Source organism: Vulpes lagopus, chromosome 11 (genome assembly GCF_018345385.1).
Source record: "Vulpes lagopus strain Blue_001 chromosome 11, ASM1834538v1, whole genome shotgun sequence".
NCBI lineage: Eukaryota > Metazoa > Chordata > Mammalia > Carnivora > Canidae > Vulpes > Vulpes lagopus.
The window spans coordinates 28139600-28166655 of record NC_054834.1 but is presented as its reverse complement, the minus strand read 5'-3'; the positions used below and the strand labels follow the sequence as shown (position 1 = coordinate 28166655).

Here is a 27056-nt window from a genome sequence, read left to right as displayed (position 1 = left end):
AGTCTTACCCAGTGAGTCAGGGCTGTTCTAGTCAGTACCACTGAGGGAATCCCCTACACGCCCCTCTCCATCCCCAGAAGACAGGTAAAGGCCCCTGCTCTTATCCCTGAGGGAAAGTGACCTTGTCTGGAACAATCCTTTCTTTTCTTTTGCTAATAACTTCCTTGCCCCACAGTTATTCCTAAAGAAACCTCACATTTTGACCTAGGCCTTGGAACTCCCCTTTACTCAGTAGATGGGATATTGCCCAATCTTGAATCACATACTCAAGCCAATTAGGTCTTTAGATGAACTCAGCTGAGATTTTGTTCTTGAAGAACTATATACAACATAAAGATGCCTATTAGTCAAGAAACGGTCCCCCAAGCAACGAAACTGTTAACAACAGTCATTTAAAAGTAGATGAGGTGGGGTGTTTAATCCTTCTATGGAAAAATAGATACCACACACGAGAGGATCTGAAATGTTTTCACAATTAAGCACAAGGGAACTTTCCTTCTTGTGCCTTATACGTATTTTTAAAGAGAGAATAAGATAAATGTTGAAATGTTAACAAACTCTTTAACCCCTGTGAGTGCTATGAGGAGGCAGGTAGGTTCAAACAGGAGACCTGGGATCCAACAAGGAGGAAGTCAGGGCCGGCATCGGAAGGTCAGGGGCCTGTCCAGGCAGCCCTCCACAAGAAGCTGGATCAAACCAGACGGGCCCCAGAAGGAAGATGCCACGACAGGAAACCCCTGACCAAATTAGGAAGAAAAAGCAGGAACCCTGCTTCCTGTCCCAAGTAACAAATATTCTGCCCCATGGTTAACAGCTGTCAATAAAAGATAGAAACCCAACTCCCATGCTTGCACACTCCTCCTCTCACCCCCCCTCCCTCACTTGGCCACTCTCTTATCTGAGAGTGTCCTCTTCATCTAATAAACTTTCCCACGTATGTCACTTGTCCACTATGCTGTGTGTCTGCCTTTGAATTCATTCTTGTGGCAAGAGCAAGAACATTCTGCGAGTCCCTGAGGTCTGGCTGGGTGGAGGCCCCAGGGCCTGGGTCTCCCACAAACACACACACACACCGATCCCCACCCTTCCACCACCCTGGTTCACCTGGCAACAGGAGTACCATCATTCCTCTTGGGAGGTACTAACAGGTTAGGTGGTCTGTGTCGGAAGTTGGAAGGAAATTCAGCAAAGGGAAAGTGTAATACTGAATGTGTATGCCGTGTCCTCTTTTGGGGGGCAGGTTCCTTCGATGTGAAACCAGGATGCCAAGGACGCAGACCAGACACAGAAAAGAGAGCAGTTAAATATGTGAAATGACAGGTACGGGAAGGGTGGGTTGTTTCTGCAAACCCCTCTCGTCCCCCCTTCTGGAGACAACTCTCAGCTTCTGTTAATGTGGCCTTGCTCTAGCCAAACCCAACTGCATTTCTGAGATAAAAATGCATCTGCCGTTGCTCATAGGAGAGATAGTGTGGACCCGGATAACTGGGAAAGAACTCATGCAAGTTTATCCTCACTCACATATTGTCATTTACTTAACTGGCAGTAAAATGGAACCTGAGGATACTTCCCAGCTTGAGTCATTTGCTTATAAAAAGCACATATTCACTTAGTGAATAATGTAAAATAATACCATAAAATATGCATCTTTCTCTCAGGGCTCAGCAACCAACTGTGTTCTAAAGGAACAACATATACAATTTCACAACATCCGTGGGGAGTTCTGATAATAAATAGAGTTATGGCCTGTTTGTGAGGTGACAACGCACAGGCTTTAGAATCTGGCAGGACAGGATTCTGAATTCCAACCCACTCCCCCCTCCCCCACACACACTCGCACCTAATAGCTATGTGACCTGCATAAAGTGTTCAACGTCTCTGAACCTCAGGATCCTCATCTTCCAAAAGAGCTCTGACCCTGTGATGTTGCTGTTGTGGGGATTAAACTAGATTGTATATGTCAAGTACCTGCTATGTAGTTGACACTCAACTGAAATAATTAGTAATAGCTAATTTTTGTTACTCATATACTAGATGCCTAACATTCTTCATCACTTCTTACGTAATTGAGCCCTCTTAGCAATCCTGAGACCAGTCCTATTCATCACCCACCCCCACCTCCCATGTAGAAGCAGAGCGAGAGCCTCAGAGAGTTTAACTTGCACCATATAGAAAAGAACAGAAGTGAAAACCTAAGCAGTCTGGTTCCAATTTTGTCATGATACGTGACTGTCATTATCATCATCATCATCATCATCATCAGAAGAAGAAGACCCATCATCATCATCATCATCATCATCACTGTAGGGCCCATCAGCAGAAAGCAGATGGACCCATGCTATTTCTCTCATACACAGAAGATCAACACCACTAGATATATTCTCTTCAGAGTCAGAAGAAACTACATCTCCAGAGTCCAGAACTGGGATTTGTTGTCTAAAAGAACACTAGATAAAAGTTACTTGATTAGAGGCAACTAATTAGCACATAAACTATTCGTCAGTGTATTAGGACATGCAGGCAAACTAAACTAGAATCCCAATGCAGGATGTTTTATCTTAGGGTCATACATGGGAACCTTGCCAGGACTTGAAATTTTTCTCCATTCTCTCTGTTTCCTGCTCCATCTCCTTAACTCTTCCAGCTGATAACTCACAGCCCTCTCCTATCAGCCCTCAGACTTTATTACTGTCTTAAACTCTCCTTCCCCTGTTTTCCTCTGTGGAAATTACACACACACACACACACATACACGTTTGTGAGTTTTCTTCATATTCCTCCTTTAACAGTGACCCCAACATTTTCCGCTTCTGAAGCCTGGCCTTTTTATGTATTTAATTGGTTGGAATGAAAACTAAGGCGGAGTTTTAAAAGTTTATTTAAATTCATATATCGGAAAATCCACATATGTTGACAAAATCCATACATGCAAGTAACAACAACAAAAAGTATGTAAAAGTGATGTTGAAGTTAATACACAAATGTTAATAATAATTACTTCCTGGGGGGCACCTGGGTGGCTCTGTCTGTTGAGCGACTGCCTTCAGCTTAGGTCACCTCTCGGTTCCCCTGATCATGGCCCTCTGGCCTGGGGCTCCCCACTCAGCCGGGAGTCTGCTTCTCCCTCTCTCTGCCGCTCCCCCCACTTGTGTACGCTCTCAAATAAAATATATAACAACAATAACAATAATAATAATAATAATAATAATAATAATAATAATAATAATTGCGGGATCCCTGGGTGGCGCAGCGGTTTGGCGCCTGCCTTTGGCCCAGGGCGCGATCCTGGAGACCCAGGATCGAATCCCATGTCGGGCTCCCTGCGTGGAGCCTGCTTCTCCCTCTGCCTGTGTCTCTACCTCTCTCTCTCTCTCTCTGTGTGACTATCATAAATAAATTAAAAAAAAAAATAATAATTGCTTCTGCCTGTATGAAATGGGAGAAGAGCTTATTACAATGTGAAATGACACAGGCCTCAGCTACACAACACCCTGAGAAGAAAGCTCCCTGCCTGGGAGGAGGATTCTCCTCCCCTCCGGGTCCTGGAGCTCAGGGCTGGATCAGGAAGACAGTCCAGCCCCTGCAGTCACAGAGCACCTGTCAGGAGGGGCTGATCAATCCACCTCCTCAGAGCCGGGCCCAGCCCTGGGGCTCCCAGGCCAGCTTCAGCTCCAAGCCCGAACCCCAGGGGCCTCCGCAGGGCCCCAGAGAGGTGAGCGCACGGACTTACTCCAGCTCCCTCTTCTGATACTCACACTCCTCCTCCGCCACCCCGGCTATGCTCCCGAGGACTTCCTGACCCTGTCCTCTTTGGAAATCTTGCCTCCGAGCTCTCCGCGCAAGGGGCCCTTCACAGGGAAGACACCGGCCTCTAGAGTGTTCTTGGCAACCACCATGTCCCTCTGGCCTCATGGCCTCCCAAACTGTCCTCCCAACTTCCTCCTGCGGACCCCGGAGTGAGGACCCTGACATCGAAGGTGCTCCCCCTCCCCCCTCCTCCTCCCCCGCTCCCCTCCTCCCTCCTCCTCCTCCTCTCCTCCCTCCCTCTCCCCTCCCCATCCTCCCTCCCTTCCTCCTCCCTCCTCTCCCTCCTCTCCCCTCTCCTCCCATCCCCTTCCCTCTCCCTCCCATCCCCCTCCCCCTCCCTCCCCCTCCTACTCTCCCCCTCCGTCCTCTCCCCTCCCCTCCCTCCCTCCTCTGTCCCCTCCCCTCCCCCTCCTCCCTCCTCCACCCTCCTCTCCCCCTCCGTCCTCTCCCCTCCCTCCTCCCTCCCTCCTCCTCCCTCCCCCTTCCCTTCTCCTCCCTCCCTCCCTCCTCTCCCCTCCTCCCTCCCCCTTCCCTTCTCCTCCCTCCCTCCTCTCCCCTCCTCCCAGCCCCCTCCCTCCTCCCCTCCTCCTCCCCCCTCCCCCTCCTCCCTCCCCCCTCCGCGTGGAGCGCCCTGCGTCCGGGCGGGTGAGCCCGGGGGCGAGGGCGGCCGCCCGGGGCTCGTGGAAGATGCGCAGCCGCGGCGCCGGGAAGCAGGCGGGCGGGGCCCCCGCGGCGTGGACGCCCCGTGGACCGGACCTCGCGGCAGGACCCGCGCCCCCAGGAAGGGCCGGGACTTCCAATAGCGTTTGGCGGCGCTGTTCTTTCTGGAGGCGTAACCTTTTGCTGTCTTGACACAGAAAGGCACCGCTCTCGGGATCTCGGGACGGTGGTGACTCGGCAAAGACCCGAGTCCGGGCGGGAGGGAGCGAGGGCCGCGCTGGAGTCAAGGGACGGCGCCAGGGCGGCTGCAGCGCGAGCATTGGTGGTTCAGTGGTAGAATTCTCGCCTGCCACGCGGGAGGCCCGGGTTCGATTCCCGGCCAATGCAACGCTGCCTTTCTTTTTTTTTTTTTTTTTTTTTCTTTTAATTAATTAGGTCTTTTTTCATTCTTGGTTTTGTGACCCAAAGGAAACCAGCTAGCTAAGCCAGTATTCCTTTGTTTTGGTTCCCCTCCTTTACCAAGTCACCTTCTTCGGAGGAGCGGGGCCCTGTTAGGAGGATGCCCTTGAGCGCCGGTGGAAGCGCCCGCTCTTGAGACCCGTCCCTGCCCCTGGGGTCGCCGCGGGGCACTGCCCCAGAGGCCGGCTTCTTCCAGCAAAGCACAGTAGGCCAAACGGGAGAGATTTTCCGGGATGTGAGTGTGGGAGGGGAGGAAAGAAAACAAAATGCCCTTGTCATTTGCAGGTTGGGGATGGAGCCTGAGTCTCCCAGGTGGCAGTGGCAAGCAGACACCCCCTGCAACACTGACGAGGCCCTAAGGGTGTGAGGCCACATTGCAACGCTAAACCTCAGTAGTTTATCAGAGGAACTTAAAGTTGACTTTTGTGTAATACATTGATATTTGCCTAGTTCAAAGGAAATCTATTTCTAAAAAGAGAAATTAAAAACCCTGTTCCATAAGCGGCTGTTTTCTCCTCAGAGAGCTGAGAACCCTCCTGGAGAGCTCAGGAGGCCTTTGAAGAGGGAGGCGGAGTCAGGATGCAGAGGTCAGTCTTGGCTTCTGGACTGGGTTTCTCTTGGTGAGCTCTCCCTGTGTAGGGGTGAGAAGGAGCTGGCAACGTTTGCTGCTGGAGAAATCAGCCATACTGGGATGGGTCCAGGTGATTTGACTGGTCCAGGAGAAAAGAGAATGTTTGAAGAAGTGTGCAATGAATGGCTTCCACAGTGGAAAATCAAGTCATCTTCAAAAAGAAGGAACCTATTTTATAGCCACAGAAGAAAGAGGAGCTGTCAGCTTTAAATTCATTCACTCTTAGAGTCTAGACCAGCCACGCCTGGGTATCACATTTGGGACATTTTAGCCAAGGGCCTTCAAGAGAACGGTCCTCACCTCAGAAAGAAAGGTGACCTGGCCTGAGATCTGTGCCCTGGCCTGTTTGGGGACTATCTGTACAAGTTCCTCCAACATTCTCTCCCAGTCCTCAGTAGCTCAAACCCCCACCCATCCGCCCCCAATAATTCCAGGGATAGCCCTAAAGCAAGCACCTTCATACCTGGACATTGACCACATAGGCATCCTTTCAAAGTCATTCATTTCTCCCCCCCCCCCCTTTTTTTTTTAAGATTTTATCTATTCATGAGAGACACAGAGAAGCAGAGACACAGGCAGAGGGAGCAGACCCTCTGAGGGGAGCATGATGTGGGACTCAATCCCAGGACCCTGGGGTCATGACCCGAGCGAAGGGCAGATGCTCAACCGCTGAGCCACCCAGGCATCCCTCTCTACTTTCCAGTTCAGAAAGGTTCCGATATAAAGAAGCTCATCTTACAGTGCTAACTTCATATATACACTTAAATATATCCACTTATGTTTAGTAGCTTAGCTTGAGTATCTTCAGAAGTAGGACATATTTTAAAGTAATCACTTAAATGGACATTATAAAGTGGAGGGATGCTCATGGCCCAACAATAAGTGCAAAAATCAAGTTGTAAAGCAAAATGTATAGTATCCCAAGCTGTATATAAAAGGTTTACAACACCAACTACCTATATATCCTTAAAACAAGTTATTTTGACCCTCTGGGCCACAGCTTCCTCAATTTTTCTTTTTTTTTTTTTTTTGCTTCCTCAATTTTAAAATGAGGAGATTAGACTACATCATGTCTATGGATTTTCTAGGTTTGAAATTCTTCTGATTTCAAATGCTAAAGAATTTACCCATTCCAGAAATATTTATTGAATGCTTTATCATGTGCCAGACACTGATCTACACTCTGAATATATGGCAGCGAACAAGACAAAGGCCCGGCTGATAGGAGGTGGGGTAGTCAGGCAATAAACAATTAAGCAAGCAAACATATGTTTCCTCACTTGGTAAATGAGTACAATGAGGGAAAATAAAATGGGAGAGGGGGATGGTGAGGGAGGGGATTATAGTGAATGATCAAGGAGACCTCATGGTAAGGTGACATTTGAGTCAAGACCATGATGAAGTGAGATGTGGATATCTGTAAGGAAGAACATTCCAGAAACAAGTTAATATGGCTAATGCCGTATAAAACTTAGTTTAAAAGTTTTCTTTGCAGTAGGGCTTCCTGGAGCCTTTAATGGGCGTTATGAATATACAAAGAGGAACGGTGTACGCAGAACATTCTGCATTATTTTGACCACACGACCTTTCATTCCGCGAGGCCTCTCAAGGAGTTCTGTGACTAGGGAAGCGCTTTTGGCAAACATTGAACTGGGGAATCCAGACCATATCAGCAGATTCATCCACCACTTCCTCTGAGCTCAGGACTGGGTGGAATTCACTGACTAACGCAGTAAGAACAAGGGACCCGATAATTAGCAACAGGGTGCTTGGGTGGCCCAATTGGTTAAGCTCTGTCTTTGGCTCTGGTAGTGATCTTGGGGTCCTGGCGGAGGGTGGGGTGCTCTCTGCTCAGTGGGGAGTCTGTTTCTCTCTCTGCCCCTCCCCTTGCTTGTGCTCTCTTCCTTTCTCAAATAAAATCTTTTTAAGAATATCCTTTCTTATTTATAAAAATAATAATAATTAGACCACAACAGCTAACAAACAAGATGGGTTCCCTCCCGTGAAGGGAAAGAAACTACAAAGTTGTAATCAGGCCAAATGGCTGTGGGAAGCAAAGCCAGTTGGTGCTGTAGCAGAGGCAGTCAGTCAGGTTCTAACGGGAGGGGGGAGAGGTGGCAGGAGGACTCCGAGGCCTGGCCACCCCTCCACAGGAAGGGGCCTAAGATGGAGGACGCCCAGACAGAAACCCCTGAGCGAATTAGGAAGAAAAGGCTTGAAAACCTGGCCTCTGCTCCAAGGAATGAATTCATTATTTTGCCCCCTTAGTTAACAATTGTCAATAAAAGATAGAAACCCACCCTCACCCCCACCCTCCAGGGCATCCTGGAGCTCCTTCTCTCCCTTCCCGCCCCCCCCCCCCCACCCCGCAATAAATTTTCCCACTTGTGTCACTTGTTAGCTGTGCTGTGCTGTGTGTGTCCTGCAATTTCTTCTCAGGACTATGTAGTTTTTTTTTAATGTGGCTGTGTTGGTGGGGTGCAGAGCTGAGGGCCAGGAAAGAGCCCTTGAGCCGTCCTTGGTGCAACATGGTGCACCAATTTGGGGCACTTATTTTTATTAGAGCACAGAGAAGGCCCAGTGGGCAGGAAGGGCTGCTTTACAAGGGTGAGGAGTGACTGATTAGACACTTGAGGGTTGGGGGTAAGGAAAAAGGGAGATTTTTTTTCTTTTTATGTTTTTATTCATTTATTTGTGAGAAACACACAGAGAGAGGCAGAGACATAGGCCGAGGGAGAAGCAGGCTTGACGCAGGGAGCCGGATGCAGGACTTGATCCTGATGCTTGATCCTGGGGCTCCAGGATCACACCCCGAGCCGAAGGCAGACGCTCAGCCGCTGAGCCATCCAGGTGTCCCAAAAGGAGATTTTCACAAGAATTTTTCACAATTTTTGAAAATTGTGAATTTTTGTCTGCTAAAGAGGGCCTACAAGACACTGGAGGCCTTGCAATGGTCAAGTTAAGGTTGTTTTTCCCTCTCGGAAAGCATTAACTGTAAGACAGTTGGGAGGTTCCTGGAGGAATGTGATACTATGCCTATCACAAGTCCTTGTCAATGGGCTGCATGTTATAAGGAAGTTTTTTTTAATTTACATTCCCTTCTACCTTTGTTTCTCATGTGACTATGGATGGGCGGGTGACGTTTGGGCTCCAGAAAACTGAGTCTTTGGAAGTTACACTGTTGATAAGAATGCTTTTTTCTTGTAAATCACTAAGACGTTACTGAGGGAGACTCCTGTCTTGTTGAACTGTGATCTTTGTTAGTTAATCTTTGGATTTTGTTTTCCTTTCCTTAGTTTTAGGGCAGCCAGGAGTGCCTGAGGAATGGCACACATATCCCATCCGGGGGTGCGGGGAATCAGCTTCTGCTTTGTCCTCAGCTCGCCTTCTGCTCCCTCATCAATTTAACCATCAGATTAAATTACACAGAACTCTATCTATCCCCACACTTGATTTTTAAACAAGGTCCTATTAAATTTCCTGGCCACCTCCCCGAACACATTTATCAGAACTTACAGAAACTCTATTCAGCATTCCAATGTCAGGAGTGGCATTTCTGTGGCACGGAAGAACACTTTAAGCTCTCTAAACTCTCCGCAAGATCTACAGTAGTTTGAGGATTAAGATAACCTCTGGGGGCGTCTGGGTGGCTCAGCCGGTTAAGCACCCAACTCTTGATTCTGGCTCAGGTCATGATCTCAGGGTCGTGGGATCCCATCAGCGTTGGGCTCCATGCTGGGCACGGAGTCTGCATGTCCCTCTCCCTCTTATAAAATCTTAAAAAAAAAAAAAAAAAAGACAACCTGTGAACAAGGTCGGGATACAAAAAGATGATATCTTGAACTACACCACCTCTATTCCTGAAAGAAGTTCATGAAGACCTGGAATTCTCTGAGGTAGGAAAGCTGAAATATATCAGCATGATCGTTTGTCAATGGAGAAGACTGCCTTTTTTCATTCATTGTAAATTGGGCATCATTATTTTTCCCATGATGATACATTTTTCTGACTTAGTAGAATGGTAAAGTGCAAAAATAAAAGCCTCAGAGGGATGTCCTCAGGTATAGCTGTGAGCATTGCCTGGGAAAAAGCCTCAGAGCCCCCAAACCACAGATTTTCATTCATTCAGCAAATACATATTAGGTGCTTCCTATGTGTGGGACTGTTCTAGACACTGGAGATACATTCATGAATAAAACAGACAAAATCCCTGCATTCACGGAGTTTCCATTATATTGGAGAGATACAAAATAAGAAATGAATCTATTAAATTATAGGAGATGATAAGTACTCTGAAGAAAAAGTGGGGAATGGATTGCAATTTTAAATAGGGTGAAAAGGTGACCTTTGAGTAAAGATTTGGAAGAAGAAGGGAATTGAGCTAGGGGCTATCTAGGGAAAGAACATTCTGAGAAGATGGAACAGCAAGGCAGGGATGGAAACTGCTCTGTGTCTGGAATGTTCAAGGATTGTTTGGTGTGAAACTAAGTATGAAAGAGAGTCAAAGTTGACAACCAAAACATCGATGGCTACATGTTCCTGGATTTGTTTTTCTTTTTTTTTTTTTTTAAGATTATTTATTTATTTATTCATAGAGACAGACAGAGAGAGAGAGAGAGAGAGAGAGGCAGAGACACAGGCAGAGGGAGAAGCAGGCTCCATGCAGAGAGCCCGACATGGGACTCGACCCAGGTTCTCCAGGATCAGGCCTAGGGCTACAGGCAGTGCTAAACTGCTGTGCCACTGGGGCTGCCCACATTCCTGGATTTGAAGGGCAGGTTAAAAAATGTGTTCAGGAGTCAGTATCAAGAGTCAAAGTCAGAGAATTCTCCCTAATAAATCATGGAGAGAACTCAAGAGTTTGCAAGCCAGATTATAGGTAAATGGGAGAATGTTCAAAGGCAATGCCAGTTGCTGTTTGCTAAACACAGACCAACTTTCTGTATTTACTAAGAATATGGAGTAGATATGCATCACCAGATAAAAGGCTAGGAGAAGAAACAGCTTTCTGGAAAACCTAACAGGATAAATGTCCAATTGAAATGTATTGTGAAAAAAAAATTAATTAAAAAAGAGAAATGTAATGTAAACCTATTTAAATTCACAGATATAATAGGTGCATTTTTTTAAAAGTAAGAAATAAAAAAAGTGAAAGCAAAAAATCATCTCCTCCCTAATGGGGATGATCCCTTTAGCATTTACCAAATTGCAAGTATATAATTTTTACATGATACATCCAGATATGATAGCCACAACAGAAGGAAAAAAGAGATAATGTCGGTATCTATTTATAATAGGAAATGTCTGCAGATACCTAACATGCATGCCCCACTTCCTGCACCCTGCTCACAGCTAGAAGAGGCTGCCTTAAGTCTTTCAGGCGGGAAAAGCCCTCTCCTAACTCTTTCACCCTCCTCCTGCCCCAGGTCAGGCTGGGACCTACAGTCCCCCAAGGGGGATGAAGCTCACGGAATGACTGGTGACTCATCAGACTTTGAAATGAACTGAGGTGCAAATACTTCATGTAGATGATGGCAGGTACTAATTGAAAGGTCACATCAAATCAGAACATGTTAGGTCATGTAAGTAAAGCAAGCCATTTGAGAGAAGGAGGGGGGAAGGAAGGGAGGATGGAGAGGGGAGAGAGCGAGAGAGCAAGAGAAAATGAGAGAGCTGCTGGGAATTGGAGACACATAGGGAGGAAAGCAGACAAGTGTGGTTTTGTCTTCCAATTCTGGCTTCCTGAACACACTTCCTGTGTCACTTTCAGTCTGCTGACGTCATGCTTATTTCCCTGTCTTTGAATATCTTTGAGGTTTCCTCTCAAAGGTTTATGGTTTAGGGTACATTTGGTTTATGGTGCATCTGTAATTCCTCTCGTGTGACTGGGTTTTGTTTTCTTATAATCAACATTCTTCTCTTGTTGTGGCCACTCAGTAATGCCATGGGAAGAATCAGCTTTTCCGACTGATATTTTGGTCAGAGGAGGCAAAGATCCAGAGAGCTGGGAATGTAAGCAGTGAGGGAGCTCAGGAAAGGGTGGAAGGATTGGGAATTAATAGTGATTTACTTGCAATTTTCTGGAGGGCTCACCTCATTCCTTTTGATGATTGGATAAGCAATTTTCTTCTCCATAACAACAACACACACACACACACACAAAACAACCAAAAAAAAAAAAAATCATAGGAAAAAATAAATGATTTATGCTTCCAGATTTTTGTGCTTCAGTCCCCTCCACTATAATTCTCATCGCAATTCCTCATGGCACCACAATACACTCCTGAGCTGTGCGGGCAGGAACAGGTATTCGCTCAATCACAGACATGGGGACCTTGATTCCATTCTCACTGAATTAATCGTGGAAGGTTTCCCCTGTGGGTCTACAAAGCTTAGCCACCAGGCCACACAATAAGGCATATGTTTGTTTTTGTTTAAAATGGGATCGCATGATTTTTCAGAAATGCATACATCTCTTCTGCAGGGTATTGGAAGAGGGAAGAGTCAGGGCCTTCTTCAAGACAGATTAAATAAATTCAATCATCTATTTTATTCAACCCAATGTATTCTTTTTCTACAGCTGCCATAACAAAGTACTGTGAACTGAGTGGCTTAACCAACATAAGCTTATTGTTTCACAGTTTCGGAGGCCAGAACTGAGATCAAAGTGTCAGCAGGAAAACAAAACAAAACAAGTGTCAGCAGGGCCATACTCCCTCTGGAGGCTCTAGGGAAGGATCGGTTCCAGGCCTCTTTCCTGGCTTGTGATACTTCCTTGGCTTGTGGCAGCATAACTCCAAACTTTCCCCGGAGTTCTTCCCATGTGAGTGTACTGATTTTCCCCCTTTTTTTTTTAATTAAAAAAATTTTTTTTTAAGTTTTCCCTTTTTAATATGGATGCCAGTTATGTTGTATTAGCAGCCCTCTCAGCTCCAGTATAGACTCCAGGAAGACCTCATCCTAAGTGATTACTTAGAAAACACACATCCTATTTCTCTTTTTTTAAATTATTTTTTTATTTTAAAATATTTTATTTATTTATTCATCAGGGACACACAGAGAGAGGCAGAGACACAGGCAGAGGGAGGAGCAGGCTCCATGCAGGGAGCCTGATGTGGGATCCTCAGTCTCCAGGATCACACCCTGGGCCGAAGGCAGTGCTAAACCGCTGAGCCACCCGGATTGCTTTTTTTTTTTTTTTTTTTAATATTTTATTTATTTATTTGACAGAGAAAGAGCACAAGCAGGGGCAACTGCAGGCAGAGAGGGAAAAGCAGGCTCCCTGCTGAGCGTGGAGCATGACACACAGGGTTTGATCCAGGATCACAACCTGAGCCGAAGGCAGTCGTTCAACCAACTAACCCGCCTCTGTACCCCTTTTTTAAACATACAATTTTGATGAGTTATCTTTGGATAACTTATATATTATTACAAATGGAGTGCATGTTATATTACTCCAAAACTTAGCAGCTTAAAACAAGAAACATTTATTCAATCACAGTTTCCGGAGTCAGGAGTCCAGAAGCAACTTAGCTTCATGGATCTGCTTCCCAGTCCTCAGCTGCTGACCGGCCTGCAGTCATCTGAAGCTTCAACTGGAATGGAGGACCCAATTCACTTGGCTGGGTGCTCCAACGCCTTTTATTCCTCCTGCTCTGGGCTACTCCATAGCCTGCAGGTGCATCATCAGAAAATGTTAACTGGCTTCCTCCAAAGAAGGTTATGAGAAAGAAACAGACACACAGAGAGAGCCCAAGATTGAAGCCACAGTATTTTCTAACCTCATCTTGGAAGTGACATACTTACATTTTAGCTACGTGCTGTTATTCACACGGACAAAACCCCATATAGTATGTGGAAGGATTGTGGCCAGCTTTGAAACCAAGAGATGGCTATCTACAGAAAGGGTCTGACTACCACAAAAGAATAAGTGACATATATACATATTTACTCACGTTTTTAAACAGCTTTATTGTGTTATGTATGTCATAAACAGGCACATAGTAATGAATATTCGAAATACTGCTTAGTTTTCTAGAATACAAATAATAAAGTAATGAACATACAATTTTTCCTGCAAAGTGCAAACACTGAGTAATAGGAACTGCTACAGTAAAACTGTTTGACAAATAATAAAACACATTTAACATAGATCCAATTTTTTTCTAAAAATTTTCAATTATAACTTTATTCCCCAAAATTGGATGCAATGGAACATTTTATCACAATCACCACTAATACTACATTGAAATATTGCAAATAGATTATTCTCTATATACCTTTACCTTGGGAGATATTTAGGTCTCTTTTCTCCAGGTACAGAAGGCACCTCCCACGGGAAAGTGTAACTTATTTTTTTAAGTAAAATCTATGCCCAAGGTGGGAATTGGACTCATAACATGGAGATCACTGTTACATGCTTCACTGAACCATCAGGCATGTCAGAAAATACAGAGAATATGTGATGAATTAAAACTATGAAAAACTAAGAGGCTCTTTACTAGAACAACACATGATGAAAGATGTACGGTGGAGTGTTAATACTAAGACTAATGTAGGTACATAATGTACTGCTTTACCCTCACTAGAATAAGAAGAGTGGCAATGAGGGTCATAAAACGCGAAAAATATACATCTCATTCTCTACTATGAAATCAATTTTGATCAGGGCTTTGCTCTCCCTAAACGATAAAAAAAAAAGAGAGAGAGAGCATCCCGTTAACTTTTGCAGCTATTATGAATTCTTCATTCTTGAGACTATACATCCCAAATAGACCCGAAAGAGCTTTATGCAAACTTGTATTACTCTCTAAATAAATCTACTCATTTGATTAGAACAGCTATACGAAACAATGAAAGGAACAGAAGTAGAGTAGCAAGCGTTGAATCCAGCAAAAGTACTAATGGGAGCACCTTCCGAGGCATCAGGCTGGGGCGCCGGCCACGTGGGGCTGGGGCCGCGGCCGGGGCCGGGCCGGGGGCCGGGGGCCGGGGGCCGGGGCCGGGGGCCGGGGGCCGGGGGCCGGGGTGGAGGAAGCTGTGTCGGGGAACACGCCTGCCCCTCTGCCCCAGGATTCGGGGTAGCGGTCGTGCAGTTGGACTGACCCGGGGCCTCCAAGGGCACCCCGTCTGTCCCCGGGGTGCCTCCGCCGCCTCCCACCTGCCCGGCCCGCGGGTTAGCCCCACTGGCCTCCCGCATCTATCTCCCTGCTCTCTGGCCTCCACTGCCTGGTGGTCCGGCCACCGGGAGACGCCCACAACCGCTTTCCAACCACCGCCTGCCCGGGCGGGGGCGGCGGGGGCCGGCGGGGGCCGGCGGGGGCCGGCGCTCTGCTCTCATCCCCGCCCAAGACCACCACCCACGTGCAGCTCCATCGCTGGCGGCTGCCGGGCCGACGGCCGGCCGAGAGAAGGCACCGGGGGCTCCAGCAAGCGACCCCCGACTCAGAGAGAGACAGGTGGCTCACCCTCCCCACAACCGGCCCCCTCCGCCTCGGCCCGCCGTCCCCACATCCCCCCAGCGCGGCCGCCGCCAAGTAGCACCTCACCAAGGAGCCAGCGGGGGGCCGGGGGCGGGGGGCTGCGAGCCGCCACGACCTTTCTCCCGGCGGCAGTGGTGCTGCGGGAGAGTCCAAGCACCCACGGAGGCCCGAGGCGCCCGGCCTGTGGGTGGCCTCGGCTGGGGTCGGACGGCGTCCCGGCCTGTCGGGCCTGGGGCGGAGCGAGACGGGGAGCCAGGCGAGCGTCCGGGGGAGGCTGCCCCGCGAGACGCCGAGACCTCCAGTCGGCCCACCTGCCGGCCGCCCAGCCAGCCAGCCAGCCAGCGAGGCCAAAAGGCTTGGGCCGGCCCGACGGAGCCCGCCAGGGCACCGCTCGGCAAGCCTTGCCTTGGGCTCGACGGGGCGGGTGGCCTCGTGCGCACGCGCAGCCTCGGTCGGGGCCAGGGAGACGCACCAGCGAGCTTGCGCTAAAAGGGGTGCGCGGCGGCGGCGGCGCGCCGCGGAGGTCGGTCGCTAGGCATGGGCCAGGCCAGGCTTGCGAGAGGAAGAAGAAAGGCTTCCCTGACCGGGAATCGAACCCGGGCCGCGGCGGTGAGAGCGCCGAATCCTAACCACTAGACCACCAGGGAGCGTCAGGCTGCGCGCCTGGCCCGTGCGCCCTGGACCCGGCGCCTCCCTCCCTACCGCCCACTCGCCTCGGCTTGGCCTCCAGGGCCCCCGCCGGGCCACGCGCAGCCGCCCGCCGGCCCCGCCGAGCCACCTGGCCGGACCGCCCGCCCGCCCGCCGCGCCGTCAAAACGCAGCGCGCCTCCTCCTCCTCCTCCTCCTCTCTCACACACATACACACACACACACACACACACACACACACTCACACACGCACTCAGCGTCGCGCCCGGCTCCCGGCTCCCGGCTCCCGGCTCCCGGCTCCCGGCTCCCATCGGGCCTGAGCACCGGGAGCCGCGCAAAACGTTGGCCAGCTGCGTTGGCCGGGAATCGAACCCGGGTCAACTGCTTGGAAGGCAGCTATGCTCACCACTATACCACCAACGCTGCACAGCCCGGGCCGCCCCCGGACGCCGGCCCAGGCTCCGCACCAGCGCCTCCTCGGCCTCTCGCCACCGCCTCCGCCGCCTGCCGCAGCCCTGCCCCGACGTGCCGGCCGTCCGCAGCTCTGCGCCCCACCCGCGCCAGCCCCACGCAGCCCTTGCTGCTCCGCACGCACGACCGCCCGCCGCCGCCGCCGCCGCCGCCCGCCTCTGGGGGGCGCTCTCGCCGCCCTGCGGCTCCGGGGCCCTCGGCTGCCCGCCGGGGAGCCCCACCCCTTGCCCCCGGGCGCGCTGCCCTCCCGCCACCCGCTCCGCTCCCCGCCCCGCCCCGCCCCGCCCCGCCCCGCCCGCACGGTCGGCCCGGCCCCCACGGCCACCTCCACGGGAAGCCCGGCAGCCGGGCAGCTGTCCGTCGCGTGAGCGAGGAGCCCGTGGCGGCCAGCCTCCCGTCAGGAGGTCCCGGCTGGGCTGGGCCGAGCCCGCACGCGCCAGGGCGCCAGGGCGCCAGGGCGCCAGGGCCGACGAGGAAGGGCAGGGGGTGCGGGGGGTCGGGTCGACGGCGGGCAGGACGGGCCCCCGCGGTCGCCCCGCGCCTCTGGCCGCACGGGGCCGGGCGGAGGCACGAGGGAGGAGAAGGAGGAGAAGGAGGGCCCTGGGGGCCGGCGTACGTTTGGGCAGCAGCGCGGCGGCGGCGCCCGCGACCAAAAGAGGGCGTGTCTCGCCTCCCCGTCGGGGAATCGAACCCCGGTCTCCCGCGTGACAGGCGGGGATACTCACCACTATACTAACGAGGACGGCGGCGGCGGCCGCCCGGGCGCCCGACCCCTCTCCGCCCGCCCGCCTGCCTGCCGGCCTGCCTGCCTGCCCACGCCCACCCGGGCCCTCGACGTCCCGCGCGCCCGTCCTGCCAGGCGCCCGCCACGTGCCCCGGGCCACGGCCCACCCGGCCCGACCCCCCGGCCGCCGCGTCAGCGCGCACAGCAGTCCCCCGGCCCGACTCGGAGCGTCGGGCCCCGGACCCGGACCCGCCGCCGCCCCCGCCCAGCCGCACGGGGATGGCGGCGGGAGAAGACGCCCGACACGGCGAGCAGGAGGCCCCGCGCCGGGGATGGGCCGCGGCGGGCGGCGGGGGCGGCGGGGGCGGCGGGGGGCCGGACGCCGGCAGCAGGGTGCGCGCCCCGGGAAGGGCGAGGGCGAGGGCGAGGGCGAGGGCGAGGGGGAGGGGGAGGGGAGGGGGAGGGGGCGGCGGCGAGGACCGCGACGAGGGCGGCGGCGCCAGCAGAGTCAGTGGGCGGGCCGTTGGCCTCGTCGACCCGGACGCGAGTCCCGTCCGTCCGTCCGTCGCGCACCCACACGGCCGCCAGCCAGCTCCGGGGTCGGCGCCGGGTCCCAGCCAGGCGAGCGGCGGCGCGCCCAGGCCCGCCGTCAGGATGGCCGAGCGGTCTAAGGCGCTGCGTTCAGGTCGCAGTCTCCCCTGGAGGCGTGGGTTCGAATCCCACTCCTGACACGCCCACCTTTTGGCCCGCCCAACGCGGGCTCTCCGCACCCGGGCCTGGACGACGCCCTGTCTGTCCCGCCTTACACGCCGCTGAGGGCTGGCGGCGCCCTGGCACACGTGGCCCGGGACCCGACCCACGCAGCTGCAGCGCCTCGGCCCTCCCGGCCGCAGGCTTGGCGCCCCGCGCCCTCCCTCCCCCGCCACCTCCCGCGCCTCTCCCTCCTCCCCATCCCACGGCGGCCGCGGGCCTCGGCAACTCGGCGGGCACGTCTCTCCTGCCCGGCTCTCCGGGGGCTCCGTTTGCCCTCTTCCTTCCCGCCGCCGCCCCCTGCAGGCGAGCCGCGGGCCGAAATGCCGACAGCCCCGCGCGGGCCGGGCCACGCTCCCACCTGTGCCCGCTGAGGGGCGCGCCTCGCTCGCCTCCTCGCTCTCCCAGCCCCGCCCTACCCCTCCGCCCGCCCGCCCGCCCGCCCGCCCGCCGGGAGCGCGGGGTCCCCACGGCCTGTCCTTTCCGCCGGCCCCCATTCATTCCGTGGTCTCCACCCCCCGCCCCCGCCCCGGGGCGCCCACGAGGCGTGGCCACCTGGAGGCCTCACCACGGCCACACGCCCGCCACGCGGGCAGCCGAGCCCTCCGCGCGCCAGCCAGAGACGGGACCCCCGCCCCGTTCGCTGGGCCTGGCCCGGGGGGCGGGGTGGGGCCCACCCCGCCGTGGTGGCTCCGGGGAGCCCTGAGCGCAAGGCAGCCCTGCCTCCACGGGCCCCCGACCCGGGCGCCAGGGCGCGCGTCTCCGCGCCGGAAGCCGCTGCGGGGCCGGGACTCCAGGACGCCAGCGCGCTCCCTCACCGCGCCGCCCGCCAGCCAGCCGGCGGCCGCTCGGCCCGAGCGCACCTGCCGGCCTCACCCCCACCGCAGCCCAGCCGGCCCCGACGGAGAGCTGCGGGCAGAGCTCACACGCCTGTCTTTGGCCTCTTGGCTTGGGCGCTACTCGGCGGCCCCGGGCGGCGCTACCGGGCCCCCATCTCCGACGCCGACACCGACGCCGACACACACACGCGCGCACACACACGCGCGCACACGCACACACCCCCACCCCCACCCCCACCCCCACCCCACGGCACCCCGGGAGCGCACACAATCCGAGCTCCGGGCCCCAGCCGGCCCCCACCGGCGCGCACTGCACGGGCCGGAGAGCCATCCGCCCAAGGGCCTTCGGGGGGGCGCCGGGAGGGAAGGGAAGGTCCGCGCTGAGCTGCGCAGGCCACAGACGCCCCGCGCTGCCTGGGAATCGGGCGCGGGTCAGGCTTGGCCAGGCTCCTCCCCCCGGCAGGACAGTGTCTGGCGGCGGCCCCGCCCCAGGGAGAGGGCACAGGGTGAGCCTAGCCCGCCTCGGGGCCTCGCTGGGACCGTGGGCGCCGCGCGCCGGCCCGAGCCCGAACCCGAGCCCGAGCCCGAGCCCAGGCCCTCGGCGCCTCTGCACGGGCGCGGAGCCTGTCTTGCAGACCGCGCGGGCCCACCGCCCGCCCCCGCGCAGCGGGTGCTCACCACTGGCGGTGCCAGGGCGACGACGAGCGCCGCTGGGGAAGCCGTCTGGTGACCGCCGCCACCGGTGCATGGGTGGTTCAGTGGTAGAATTCTCGCCTGCCACGCGGGAGGCCCGGGTTCGATTCCCGGCCCATGCAGCGCGCCGCCCCCTTTTGGCCGCGCGCGCCCCCCCCTTCCTCGCGCACGCGCTCAAGCCACAGGGCCTGAGCCTGAACCAGCTGTGCTCACGCCGGGGGCCCTGCCCTCCTGCCCCGCCCCGCCCCGCCCCGCTTCCCCCTGCCTACTTGTCTGTTCTCTCGCCCCTGGCCGCCCTGGCCGCCCTGGCCGCCCTGGCCGCCACGCTTCACCCGGCTGCCCGCCCCCTGCCGCCCGCAGTGGCCCAGGTCCCTTGCCCGGCCCCGCGTTGTCCTTGCCCTTTTTCTCTCCGTGACCCTGACCCAGACGGCGCTTCGCTCACCCACGTCACTTCAAGCAATGCTTCCAAGCACCGCCCGCGCCCGCCCGGGCACAGCCCACCTCCACGCTTTCCACATTCCCTCCCTCAATGGCTCATCCTACCCACACTCCCCAAACCCTCATCTCTTTGCACGACGACCGACCACCAACCACCTTGCCACCCCTCTTCTGGAGGGGCCCTCAGCCACTCCTCAGAGCGCGCCAGGGAGCCCCGTTTCACAGCACGACATCCTCCCGATGGCAGCCCGGGATGCTCTCTTTGGCGACCTGGCCGCGGTCTCCGTCAAACACGGGCCACTCCCCACTGCTAAAGTCATCGCGAGCACCAGGTCCATCCACCTTAGCCAGCACCGGCGCTAGCACACCCAGCCTCGAGGGACAGCGCCACCGCCACGGCTGTCACCAGCACGTCGAGTCCACGAACGGCGGCGCACCAGCATGGGCATCACCGCCAAGGGCACATGGAGGTACCCTCCCCCCCCCCGCCCGGCCTCCACAACCCCCGCAGCACTTGGTCCACCACCAACCCCCAGGACCACCATCCCCACACCACCACCAGCACCAGCACCAGGACCACCCACCACCATGCCAGAAGCAGTTGCACCAGCAGCAGCAGCAGCAGCAGCAGCAGCAGGACGTGCCCACCGCCAGCAGGCCAGCATGGGCATGGTCACCAACAGACTGAAGTCCTCCGCGGTCACCACCACCACCGAGGCCACCATCAGCACACCGGCACGGGTAGCATGGCCCACGGCCCTGAAGTCCTTCACCCTCCCTCACCACGACCCCACCAGCACCGAGTCCGCCACCAAGCCCCAGGACCACCAGCACACCACCACCGCGATAGCAGCAGCAGCAGCAGCAGCAGCAGGACCGAGGCCGGGGCCAGCGCACGGGCATGGGCATCGCCGAGTCCACTGTCTCCACCGGGGCCCGGAGGGGCGCCGTCACCAACAGCGCCAAAGTTTGCCACCCCCATCACCGGTGGCGGCGGCGGTGGCGGCAGCAGCAGCAGCAGCAGCAACACCAGTACCAGCGCCGCCGGCCCCTCCACCTCCACCAGCCCCTCTTGCCCCAACGTCCCCACCCCTGTCACCCGCCTCCACGCGCCCTCCTTTCCGAGTCCTCATTTGTCGATGATTGTGCGTTGCGTCTGTCCCTTTGGCCTCCCTGAATCTCAAGCCCACGACGACACCTGACACCTGAGACGTGCCTGGTGGTCCCCATGACGATGACGGGGAATGGTCATCTCCGGGTCGGTGGAATTCCTCACCCCGTGGGAACAGCTCCGACACCCGGTCTCTCCTTCCTTCCCTCCCTCCCTCCTTCCCTCCCTCCCTCCCTCCATCCCTCCCTCCCTCTCTCTTTCCCTAGCCAGCCCGTGCAGCTGCCTGCTTGCCACCCCCGCCCCCTGCACCTCGCTCACTCGCTCACTCGCTCGCTCGCTCGCTCACCCACTCGTCTGCCCGGCCACCCTGCAGCGCAGCCCAGTGCAGCCCAGCGCAGCCCAGCGGCCTCCAGGCACCTCTCCCGCCCGCCGTCCACCGCCACCACGGGGTCTCCCAGCCCTCTGGCACCGGGACGACTCCCCATCGACACCCACCCCGACGTGCCACGTGCTGCTCCTTCCAGCCTCCAAGCTCAAACCCTCCATCTACCACCGACCCCTTGGACCCCACACCCACGTCCTACACTCAATGCCCGCAGTCCGGGTCTCCCACAGGCTCCTCAGGCACACGCCCAGCGTGTCCCCTCCCCTACCTCACAGCTCGCCCGCCCGCACAGGTGCACAGGTGCAGGCGAGGCGCCGGGCAGGGTGCCCTGCCTCAGTGGCCAGCCCCACTCTCGGCCAGTGCCCGCCGGCGCCACACCTCCCGGGCCCTCACTCCACGCACACACCCGGGACTCCTTCTCCCACTGCCCGGCTCGGCCGCTCCTGGCCCTGCCCTCTTTCCGGGACGCTTTTTTTTTTTTTTTTTTTCACATACACACGCACACACACACAATTTAGTTTTTTTGATTACAGCACTAAGGGGTTTGACAGGGCACCAGACTGACTTGGGTTTGTCCTAGATTCTCATAAAGCTCAGCATCCTCCACGCTCACATGGGCCATGACCTCGGGGGGTAGAGGACGGGCCGTGGGGAGAAGGCGCTGAGGGAGTGAGTCACCCTGCCGGGATGGGGGGCAGCTCACCTCCACGTGAGCAAAAGAGGGGGCTGACACCGCCCCCACCCCCCTCCCCCGCCGTCCAGTCACAACCATCGTCCTCACACGCCCCCTGACGACCCTGCTGGAAAGCAAATCCCCAGGCAGGATGCAGTGAATGAGTTTATCAGCTCTTTCCTGAGAACAGCTTTTGCAGCAGGAGGGTGAAGGGGTGCACAGAAAGGGCCCCAAGCTCCGGGCCTGAGCCGCAGCCCAAGACGGGAGAGGAAATCAAAGCAGGACTCCGGGGCGCGGGGCAGGTGCCCTGACCCGGGTGGGAGGCGACGCGCGGGGGAGAACACCTTCGTCCAGCGCTATCCCCCACCGTCGCGGACTCCCCGCACCCCCACCCCCACCCATACAGCCAGAGGGAGAGGCGAGGGCGCTGAGGGAACTGCCCGTGCTGACGGGAAGCACCCGGAGGCCCACAGGCGCTCCTCTCCACCGCCGGCCGGACGGTGTCCAAATCCAGCCAGCGAGCCCCGGAAGGCTCACGCAGAGCGCGGGCCGGCCTCTGCGCCTCCGACGGAGACAGTCTCTGGACACACAGCAAAGCCTTGGAGGGCCGGCGTGCAAGCGTTGGCAGGAAGGAGGCCGGGCGCTGCGGTTCACCTGCAGGAGCAGCGGCGCCAGGAGACCCGCACCCGGGCGGAGACAGGGCTGCAGGCTCTCCTGCCTAGGGGGGGCGCTAAGGCGCCAAGGGGAGCACCTTCCGAGCGGCATCCAGCTGGGGCGCCGGCCACGTGGGGCTGGGGCCGCGGCCGGGGCCGGGCCGGGGGCCGGGGGCCGGGGCCGGGGGCCGGGGGCCGGGGGCCGGGGGCCGGGGTGGAGGAAGCTGTGTCGGGGAACACGCCTGCCCCTCTGCCCCAGGATTCGGGGTAGCGGTCGTGCAGTTGGACTGACCCGGGGCCTCCAAGGGCACCCCGTCTGTCCCCGGGGTGCCTCCGCCGCCTCCCACCTGCCCGGCCCGCGGGTTAGCCCCACTGGCCTCCCGCATCTATCTCCCTGCTCTCTGGCCTCCACTGCCTGGTGGTCCGGCCACCGGGAGACGCCCACAACCGCTTTCCAACCACCGCCTGCCCGGGCGGGGGCGGCGGGGGCCGGCGGGGGCCGGCGGGGGCCGGCGCTCTGCTCTCATCCCCGCCCAAGACCACCACCCACGTGCAGCTCCATCGCTGGCGGTTGCCGGGCCGACGGCCGGCCGAGAGAAGGCACCGGGGGCTCCAGCAAGCGACCCCCGACTCAGAGAGAGACAGGTGGCTCACCCTCCCCACAACCGGCCCCCTCCGCCTCGGCCCGCCGTCCCCACATCCCCCCAGCGCGGCCGCCGCCAAGTAGCACCTCACCAAGGAGCCAGCGGGGGGCCGGGGGCGGGGGGCTGCGAGCCGCCACGACCTTTCTCCCGGCGGCAGTGGTGCTGCGGGAGAGTCCAAGCACCCACGGAGGCCCGAGGCGCCCGGCCTGTGGGTGGCCTCGGCTGGGGTCGGACGGCGTCCCGGCCTGTCGGGCCTGGGGCGGAGTGAGACGGGGAGCCAGGCGAGCGTCCGGGGGAGGCTGCCCCGCGAGACGCCGAGACCTCCAGTCGGCCCACCTGCCGGCCGCCCAGCCAGCCAGCCAGCCAGCCAGCGAGGCCAAAAGGCTTGGGCCGGCCCGACGGAGCCCGCCAGGGCACCGCTCGGCAAGCCTTGCCTTGGGCTCGACGGGGCGGGTGGCCTCGTGCGCACGCGCAGCCTCGGTCGGGGCCAGGGAGACGCACCAGCGAGCTTGCGCTAAAAGGGGTGCGCGGCGGCGGCGGCGCGCCGCGGAGGTCGGTCGCTAGGCATGGGCCAGGCCAGGCTTGCGAGAGGAAGAAGAAAGGCTTCCCTGACCGGGAATCGAACCCGGGCCGCGGCGGTGAGAGCGCCGAATCCTAACCACTAGACCACCAGGGAGCGTCAGGCTGCGCGCCTGGCCCGTGCGCCCTGGACCCGGCGCCTCCCTCCCTACCGCCCACTCGCCTCGGCTTGGCCTCCAGGGCCCCCGCCGGGCCACGCGCAGCCGCCCGCCGGCCCCGCCGAGCCACCTGGCCGGACCGCCCGCCCGCCCGCCGCGCCGTCAAAACGCAGCGCGCCTCCTCCTCCTCCTCTCTCACACACATACACACACACACACACACACACACACTCACACACGCACTCAGCGTCGCGCCCGGCTCCCGGCTCCCGGCTCCCGGCTCCCGGCTCCCATCGGGCCTGAGCACCGGGAGCCGCGCAAAACGTTGGCCAGCTGCGTTGGCCGGGAATCGAACCCGGGTCAACTGCTTGGAAGGCAGCTATGCTCACCACTATACCACCAACGCTGCACAGCCCGGGCCGCCCCCGGACGCCGGCCCAGGCTCCGCACCAGCGCCTCCTCGGCCTCTCGCCACCGCCTCCGCCGCCTGCCGCAGCCCTGCCCCGACGTGCCGGCCGTCCGCAGCTCTGCGCCCCACCCGCGCCAGCCCCACGCAGCCCTTGCTGCTCCGCACGCACGACCGCCCGCCGCCGCCGCCGCCGCCGCCCGCCTCTGGGGGGCGCTCTCGCCGCCCTGCGGCTCCGGGGCCCTCGGCTGCCCGCCGGGGAGCCCCACCCCTTGCCCCCGGGCGCGCTGCCCTCCCGCCACCCGCTCCGCTCCCCGCCCCGCCCCGCCCCGCCCCGCCCGCACGGTCGGCCCGGCCCCCACGGCCACCTCCACGGGAAGCCCGGCAGCCGGGCAGCTGTCCGTCGCGTGAGCGAGGAGCCCGTGGCGGCCAGCCTCCCGTCAGGAGGTCCCGGCTGGGCTGGGCCGAGCCCGCACGCGCCAGGGCGCCAGGGCGCCAGGGCCGACGAGGAAGGGCAGGGGGTGCGGGGGGTCGGGTCGACGGCGGGCAGGACGGGCCCCCGCGGTCGCCCCGCGCCTCTGGCCGCACGGGGCCGGGCGGAGGCACGAGGGAGGAGAAGGAGGAGAAGGAGGGCCCTGGGGGCCGGCGTACGTTTGGGCAGCAGCGCGGCGGCGGCGCCCGCGACCAAAAGAGGGCGTGTCTCGCCTCCCCGTCGGGGAATCGAACCCCGGTCTCCCGCGTGACAGGCGGGGATACTCACCACTATACTAACGAGGACGGCGGCGGCGGCCGCCCGGGCGCCCGACCCCTCTCCGCCCGCCCGCCTGCCTGCCGGCCTGCCTGCCTGCCCACGCCCACCCGGGCCCTCGACGTCCCGCGCGCCCGTCCTGCCAGGCGCCCGCCACGTGCCCCGGGCCACGGCCCACCCGGCCCGACCCCCCGGCCGCCGCGTCAGCGCGCACAGCAGTCCCCCGGCCCGACTCGGAGCGTCGGGCCCCGGACCCGGACCCGCCGCCGCCCCCGCCCAGCCGCACGGGGATGGCGGCGGGAGAAGACGCCCGACACGGCGAGCAGGAGGCCCCGCGCCGGGGATGGGCCGCGGCGGGCGGCGGGGGCGGCGGGGGCGGCGGGGGGCCGGACGCCGGCAGCAGGGTGCGCGCCCCGGGAAGGGCGAGGGCGAGGGCGAGGGCGAGGGCGAGGGGGAGGGGGAGGGGAGGGGGAGGGGGCGGCGGCGAGGACCGCGACGAGGGCGGCGGCGCCAGCAGAGTCAGTGGGCGGGCCGTTGGCCTCGTCGACCCGGACGCGAGTCCCGTCCGTCCGTCCGTCGCGCACCCACACGGCCGCCAGCCAGCTCCGGGGTCGGCGCCGGGTCCCAGCCAGGCGAGCGGCGGCGCGCCCAGGCCCGCCGTCAGGATGGCCGAGCGGTCTAAGGCGCTGCGTTCAGGTCGCAGTCTCCCCTGGAGGCGTGGGTTCGAATCCCACTCCTGACACGCCCACCTTTTGGCCCGCCCAACGCGGGCTCTCCGCACCCGGGCCTGGACGACGCCCTGTCTGTCCCGCCTTACACGCCGCTGAGGGCTGGCGGCGCCCTGGCACACGTGGCCCGGGACCCGACCCACGCAGCTGCAGCGCCTCGGCCCTCCCGGCCGCAGGCTTGGCGCCCCGCGCCCTCCCTCCCCCGCCACCTCCCGCGCCTCTCCCTCCTCCCCATCCCACGGCGGCCGCGGGCCTCGGCAACTCGGCGGGCACGTCTCTCCTGCCCGGCTCTCCGGGGGCTCCGTTTGCCCTCTTCCTTCCCGCCGCCGCCCCCTGCAGGCGAGCCGCGGGCCGAAATGCCGACAGCCCCGCGCGGGCCGGGCCACGCTCCCACCTGTGCCCGCTGAGGGGCGCGCCTCGCTCGCCTCCTCGCTCTCCCAGCCCCGCCCTACCCCTCCGCCCGCCCGCCCGCCCGCCCGCCCGCCGGGAGCGCGGGGTCCCCACGGCCTGTCCTTTCCGCCGGCCCCCATTCATTCCGTGGTCTCCACCCCCCGCCCCCGCCCCGGGGCGCCCACGAGGCGTGGCCACCTGGAGGCCTCACCACGGCCACACGCCCGCCACGCGGGCAGCCGAGCCCTCCGCGCGCCAGCCAGAGACGGGACCCCCGCCCCGTTCGCTGGGCCTGGCCCGGGGGGCGGGGTGGGGCCCACCCCGCCGTGGTGGCTCCGGGGAGCCCTGAGCGCAAGGCAGCCCTGCCTCCACGGGCCCCCGACCCGGGCGCCAGGGCGCGCGTCTCCGCGCCGGAAGCCGCTGCGGGGCCGGGACTCCAGGACGCCAGCGCGCTCCCTCACCGCGCCGCCCGCCAGCCAGCCGGCGGCCGCTCGGCCCGAGCGCACCTGCCGGCCTCACCCCCACCGCAGCCCAGCCGGCCCCGACGGAGAGCTGCGGGCAGAGCTCACACGCCTGTCTTTGGCCTCTTGGCTTGGGCGCTACTCGGCGGCCCCGGGCGGCGCTACCGGGCCCCCATCTCCGACGCCGACACCGACGCCGACACACACACGCGCGCACACACACGCGCGCACACGCACACACCCCCACCCCCACCCCCACCCCCACCCCACGGCACCCCGGGAGCGCACACAATCCGAGCTCCGGGCCCCAGCCGGCCCCCACCGGCGCGCACTGCACGGGCCGGAGAGCCATCCGCCCAAGGGCCTTCGGGGGGGCGCCGGGAGGGAAGGGAAGGTCCGCGCTGAGCTGCGCAGGCCACAGACGCCCCGCGCTGCCTGGGAATCGGGCGCGGGTCAGGCTTGGCCAGGCTCCTCCCCCCGGCAGGACAGTGTCTGGCGGCGGCCCCGCCCCAGGGAGAGGGCACAGGGTGAGCCTAGCCCGCCTCGGGGCCTCGCTGGGACCGTGGGCGCCGCGCGCC

At 59.5% G+C, this 27056-nt stretch overlaps 1 protein-coding gene and 10 non-coding genes across 11 annotated transcripts; 5 read left to right on the top strand and 6 right to left on the bottom strand.

Annotated features, from left to right (window-relative positions):
- The first annotated feature begins 4783 nt into the window (after nt 1-4783).
- TRNAG-GCC lies at nt 4784-4854 on the top strand. Its single transcript has one exon. It is a non-coding gene; the product is annotated as a tRNA-Gly (tRNA).
- Nucleotides 4855-15614: 10760 nt separating this feature from the next.
- On the bottom strand, nt 15615-15686 carry TRNAE-CUC. Its single transcript has one exon. It is a non-coding gene; the product is annotated as a tRNA-Glu (tRNA).
- Nucleotides 15687-16038: 352 nt separating this feature from the next.
- On the bottom strand, nt 16039-16110 carry TRNAG-UCC. The gene has a single exon. It is a non-coding gene; the product is annotated as a tRNA-Gly (tRNA).
- LOC121471525 (translation initiation factor IF-2-like) lies at nt 16086-19201 on the top strand. Its single transcript, XM_041722341.1, has 7 exons — nt 16086-16522; nt 16637-16937; nt 17018-17275; nt 17575-17771; nt 17939-18298; nt 18384-18645; nt 18935-19201. Exons 1-7 carry the CDS (start codon nt 16086-16088, stop codon nt 19199-19201), a joined length of 2082 nt encoding a protein of 693 aa, XP_041578275.1.
- TRNAD-GUC lies at nt 16829-16900 on the bottom strand. Its single transcript has one exon. It is a non-coding gene; the product is annotated as a tRNA-Asp (tRNA).
- TRNAL-CAG lies at nt 17531-17613 on the top strand. The gene has a single exon. It is a non-coding gene; the product is annotated as a tRNA-Leu (tRNA).
- Nucleotides 19202-19215: 14 nt separating the features above from the next.
- TRNAG-GCC lies at nt 19216-19286 on the top strand. Its single transcript has one exon. It is a non-coding gene; the product is annotated as a tRNA-Gly (tRNA).
- Nucleotides 19287-23672: 4386 nt separating this feature from the next.
- TRNAE-CUC lies at nt 23673-23744 on the bottom strand. Its single transcript has one exon. It is a non-coding gene; the product is annotated as a tRNA-Glu (tRNA).
- A 335-nt stretch (nt 23745-24079) lies between these two features.
- On the bottom strand, nt 24080-24151 carry TRNAG-UCC. The gene has a single exon. It is a non-coding gene; the product is annotated as a tRNA-Gly (tRNA).
- Nucleotides 24152-24856: 705 nt separating this feature from the next.
- Nucleotides 24857-24928, bottom strand: TRNAD-GUC. Its single transcript has one exon. It is a non-coding gene; the product is annotated as a tRNA-Asp (tRNA).
- Nucleotides 24929-25558: 630 nt separating this feature from the next.
- On the top strand, nt 25559-25641 carry TRNAL-CAG. Its single transcript has one exon. It is a non-coding gene; the product is annotated as a tRNA-Leu (tRNA).
- The last annotated feature ends 1415 nt before the right edge of the window (nt 25642-27056 follow it).